The 5391-nt window shown below is 29.6% G+C and overlaps 1 protein-coding gene across 2 annotated transcripts; it reads left to right on the top strand.

Moving 5' to 3' along the window:
• The first annotated feature begins 11 nt into the window (after positions 1–11).
• On the top strand, positions 12–1365 carry LOC108727479 (uncharacterized). 2 transcript variants are annotated; one of them, XM_018455622.1, is made up of 3 exons: positions 12–516; positions 753–1035; positions 1155–1365. In XM_018455622.1, the coding sequence occupies exons 1-3, from the start codon at positions 373–375 to the stop codon at positions 1244–1246; spliced, it is 519 nt and encodes a 172-aa protein (XP_018311124.1). In that variant the 5' UTR covers positions 12–372; the 3' UTR covers positions 1247–1365. The 2 variants fall into 2 exon arrangements, with proteins under 2 accessions (XP_018311124.1, XP_018311125.1); XM_018455623.1 differs by having other exon boundaries at positions 455–530.
• Positions 1366–5391: the final 4026 nt, after the last annotated feature.

Genomic DNA, 5391 nt, shown 5'->3' on the forward strand with positions numbered 1-5391 from the left:
CACATTGCGCCGAAACTCCCGAATGACTGTATTGCATATTCGACTTTGAAAAATCCCATGACGTGATCTGGCCGTATTGCCTCCGGAGACTTTTGGGAGGCAGGAGCCATTAATTAAGAAGAAGAAGAAAGAATAGGAGCCCTAGCCGTATCGACTTCCTATTTACTGTTTGGAGGCGTGAGCCATAAATTAAGAAGAAAAGAAGGATCAATTGAACTTGCAGCTAACCTAACCATACATTTTCGAGACATTTTCAACCGAGAGTCGAGATTGAAGGCATAAATTCATCATCACATATGTTAATATTAACACAATAAAAACCTCTTCGAGGTTTTTTTCCAGTTTATCAGTATCGTGTTATTAAAGTTAATAATGCCAGGTTGTTGTGTGCTTAAGTGCAAAAACAGTACCGTAAAAGGTTATAGTTTATTTCGCGTGCCAAAAGGCGAACGAAGAAAAGAATGGCTCGAATTAATCGGAAGAATTAAATTACCAGAAAGAGCTGATATTTGTGAAGTATGACGAGAGTTGTAAATATTATAATCTTATGAAACCTTGAATGTTTTCCAGCAAGAACACAGTCGGACACAGCGAATTATTACATCCTTGTTGTTCCTTGTTGTTTATCCTATGTTGAAGGATAAAATAATTCATTCCTGTGTCTGACTGTGTCTTTACTGGAAAGCATCTCTTATATATTGCATTATATAATATATTGTATTAATAATTATTAAATCAATGCAATTTTGCAGGTACACTTTGGCAAAGAACAATTCGAAAATGATCGGAAAGATGGGAAAAAAAAATTACGTCCATTTGCAAGACCTAATTTATTGGAAAGCATAAAAGATCCTCTGATAAATCCTTTAGAACAATGTATAATTTGTACAGAAGAATTTACGACAGATCCTGTAGAATCTACAACAAATTTCATGGAAGAATATATAAATTTTGTAGAAGAATCTACGACATTTGTTGTAGAAAAATGTACGACACATATCACAGAGGAATGTACGATAAATCCGACAGAATCTTGTAAGTTTTATATATAATAATGTTCAGATGTAAGAAATCTATGCAGATGACTTAAATCATTTTCGTAGCTACATGTGTTACTATAATATAATTGACTTGAATTAAATAAATATTTGCAGATGAATACCAACGTAACGCACAAATATGTGATACAGGAGATATTTGCAATACTAACGATGATTATAATAAATTTAAAACATCAATTGTATGAAAACGTACTGAAACAATTACATCACGAATGTTCAAAGACACTGCATCATATCTTGCAATGAGAAAAATGTTAAAATCAATGCATACAAAATTAAAAAACGTAAATGTTTCGAAAAAGAAGAAACAACAATATAATATTTTGCGAAAAAGATTGCAAACAAAACATGTAAATTTGAAAAAAATGTTCAATGAAGATCAAAGAGAGTGTATTATGTATAAATCACACAAAAACAAGCATGGTCTGCAAACACAGTTATGAAAGCATTGAGGCTTTACATGGCTCGTGGACAGAAGGGTTATGAAGAGTTACTGCGATAAAATTTACCCTACCTAAGTATTCGAACCTTACAACATTGCATACAAGGCTTTAAATTTAAACCAGGTATTTTTGAAGACATTTTCAAATTGCTCAAAATAGAAGTTAATATTAACATATAATATGTAACTTACATGATGTGTATAAGTTTTGTTTCTTTTTTTTGGCAAATATTTTACTAATATTTAATAAATATTTTAATTTAAATTATTTACTTATTGTTTCTTATATAATTCAATTTCAGTTATATGCATTTAATTAACTTTAGGAGAAACATGCGGTACTCTTAATAGACGAGATGTCTATAAAATCTGATGTACAATTCGATAATTCTATAGGTTTAGTTGTAGGTAGACCCACAATGAAATTGTCGGGTAGATTAGACAGTTCAAAAGGATTAGCTACACATAGTCTCGTTTTTATGTTGTGCGGTATCTGTACTAATGTAAGTGGAAACAAACCATTGGCTACAAGTATATAGGTAATTTATTTTGTAGCCAAGAAATGTGTAATAAAATTAAAATAATTGTTCAAAAGGCACATGATATTGAATTAAAAATTATATCTGTTATTTCCGATATAGGATCCCAAAACAGGAGTTGGTGGAAATTGATGAACAGCTGGTAGATTTAGTATGATCACTAATTACATTCAACATCCATGTAATGATACAGACAAATTGTATATTATGCCAGATTCCGTGTATGTTTACAAAAACATTGCATGTTCGTTAAGAAAACATAAATTTTATTTAAATGAAAAACTGGTTACAAAATTTACTACACAACGAAATTTGCATGACACCTATCTATACCCAAGGAGCACAAAGTTATGAGAAAGTTTTTATAACTTCATAAAACGTTTGTACCATTTACATATCGAAAAATTATACGACTAAAAAGTTAATGTCGGTTATATAACTATTTGTAGTTTTTAAAACCCTCTATATAAACACATAACATTTAGTCAATATATGTATATATTCATTAGAAATTTATATAACGTCCATACGACTCTACACAAAGTAATCGTTATGTAGTATTCATTTTAAGATTTTGTAACGTCTATATGACTTATTATATGTTAACAATCTTATAATACTCATTACAAGTTTTTAAAACGCTTATGTAACTCCGTATATTTCAATTCAACTTTTGAGTCATAATATCAGGTTTTTAGGACATTTATACAACTGCAAAGACAAACGTTGTTGCGTTGAAATAATGTGTATATTTATAAAACGGTACGTACATTATAACTTTATGTACGTTATGTATATAACTTCATAAAGTAAAGTCGCAGGTTATGATTATCATAATTAATCTGTCTTATTATCATAACTAATCTGTGTATATACGTTCATTAATTTTAATAGAGTCAAATCTAAATAAATAAAATGGAAAGAAAAAAAGTGTTTAAGCATAGTAGTAGCTATTACAGGAGAGTAAAATATTATTTAAAGCAACAGCAGACAACTGCAGCTACAAAGAAAAGCAGAACGTGCGAAAATAATGTAGAAACTGCATATCTTAAATCAAAGACACAATTAAATTATGGCGATCACAGTCCACTATCTCCGTTATCATCAACACTAAATTCATCTTTTAAAAGTGATCAATGTGAAAGCTATGTTCTTGAATCCATATCTGACCAAGATGAAAGTGAAGATGATTTGAAAAATCTTATTAACGACGAAGAGCTTTTTCATGAAAAATATATATGGCTCTTTAGAATGATCCACACACACACACGCACGCACGCACGCACGCAAAATATTTAAAAAATATTTTTAAAAAATGTATTTAATGTAAAAATATTGAATAAATGTTTAAAAAATGTTGTTTTAATATTATATGCTGATTAGAGATGTATATATTATTATTAATATATATATATTAGAGAAAATTTATATATATGTATATTATATATATAAATTTTCACTTTTCACGTTTCCGCACAAGAGAAAAAATTATATGCTCGGTACCAAGGAGTCGAATAACAGTTGAATTCCAAACTGTCGAGACAAGCGTGCGATTATAGCTCAAGCGTAGCGTGTTAGATTCCCGTCCCATAGGTCTTAGGTTCAAACTCCGTCGAAACCACATGCGTTTTCATAAATATGTACTTGCGTATAAATATTCGGGGCATCTTAAACGTAATGAATATCAAAAATATAACAATAAAAAAATGTTTAATTTTGATCATTTTAATAATTTTGATAATTATTGAAGAAAGTTGTATTAACGTTTGTACGTGGTATTTAAGACAATCATTGAGACGTTATTTTATATCTATTAACGGTTTGTTGTAAAACAGTAGTATATTACAAGTTTTAATGTGGTTAATATAACGTCAGAAATTAGTCGTATAGATTCCCCACTTTGTTGACATAAACGTTTCAACGACGTTATTGCCTGCACTGTTTAGTTGCATAACAGTTGTAAGAAAAGTTACAAAGTTTTATAGAAAGTCGTATAAACATTTCTATAACTGTTATCCATATAGATTGTGCTCCTTGGGTAAAGTATTTAAGATAGATGAAAAAGGTACATCAAAGTTATGTCCACATCTTAAAAAAACCGTTTTAAATCCGTCTCATTTTGATACTATGAATGTGACTTTAAGCGTTGCATTATTAAATGATAGTGTTGCGGCAACTATTACTTTTCATATAATGCATAAAAATATTGATAACAAGCATGCAACTACTGGTTTATTTCTATTATGCATAAATGATTCAAACTCATGACAAGTCGTTATCAAAAGCTTGCATTGTCCTATCATAATATGAATACATACAACGAAAGCATTACTTTTCTCCAGGAATTTATAGAAATAATTACCGGAATCACAGTCGAAGGTAACACTTGGAAACCGTTTCAAACTGGATTACTATGCACAAAGACTGCTCTAAACTTACAAGCTAAATATTTAAGTAATCACAATTTCGCATCTTTATTATTAGGAAAGTTTACTTAGGATACTTTGGAAAATCTTTTTTCTATTATATTATTCGAAGAAGAAAAGCTGTTCCAGATGCACATAAATTTAAACAATCATTAAAACAATCGTAAATTTAAACAATCATTAAACAATCATTAAAACAATCATTAAAATATGTTTAATTACAATTTTTTCAGCATATTAACATCTTTGAAATATGATGCCTGATTGAGCATCGAAGTTATTAGAATTTAATTTAACTCACGAAATTACTACAGTGGTTTAACTGTGTTTAGTCCAGAAATATTTCGGTGCACAGTTCGTTAGACTACAATTGTGGTATAATATATATGTCAAGTACATATATATCATATTTAGTGATTCAAGATTAAATTATTTAAGCATTTTAAGATCTAGCTTCGACCGTACAGGACTCTAATTTATCGGATAAAGTATCATGTCTTGTACTCCATGGAAGCGAATTTTGAAATATCTCGAATGAGTTTAAAACACAATCTCAGTATTTATAATTTAATGATTTGATATTGTACTCTTATTCAATTAACAAAAAACTGAAGAATGGATGAAAAAATTTATACAGCTAATAGATTTTTAAAATCAATAAGAGATACACTATCGTTAACATTGTTATTGTTAATACACCATTAATTTACATTTTAAAATTTATTGAAAATGATTATAAATGGGCGAGTTCAAGATGGCAAAGCGGCTAGGCATGCTTACCGAGCGATTGAATATGATTGGTTGGATCTATAAGTAACAACCAATTATGATCATTTGCTTGGCGAGCAGGCTAGCCGCTTTGTCAACTTGAACGCGCCCATTGATTATAAGTTTCGAGAACTGTACAGTTTACTTTCAAGAAC

This window comes from Mycetomoellerius zeteki, unplaced genomic scaffold (assembly GCF_001594055.1).
Source record: "Mycetomoellerius zeteki isolate Tzet28-1 unplaced genomic scaffold, Tzet1.0 scaffold498, whole genome shotgun sequence".
Lineage (NCBI taxonomy): Eukaryota > Metazoa > Arthropoda > Insecta > Hymenoptera > Formicidae > Mycetomoellerius > Mycetomoellerius zeteki.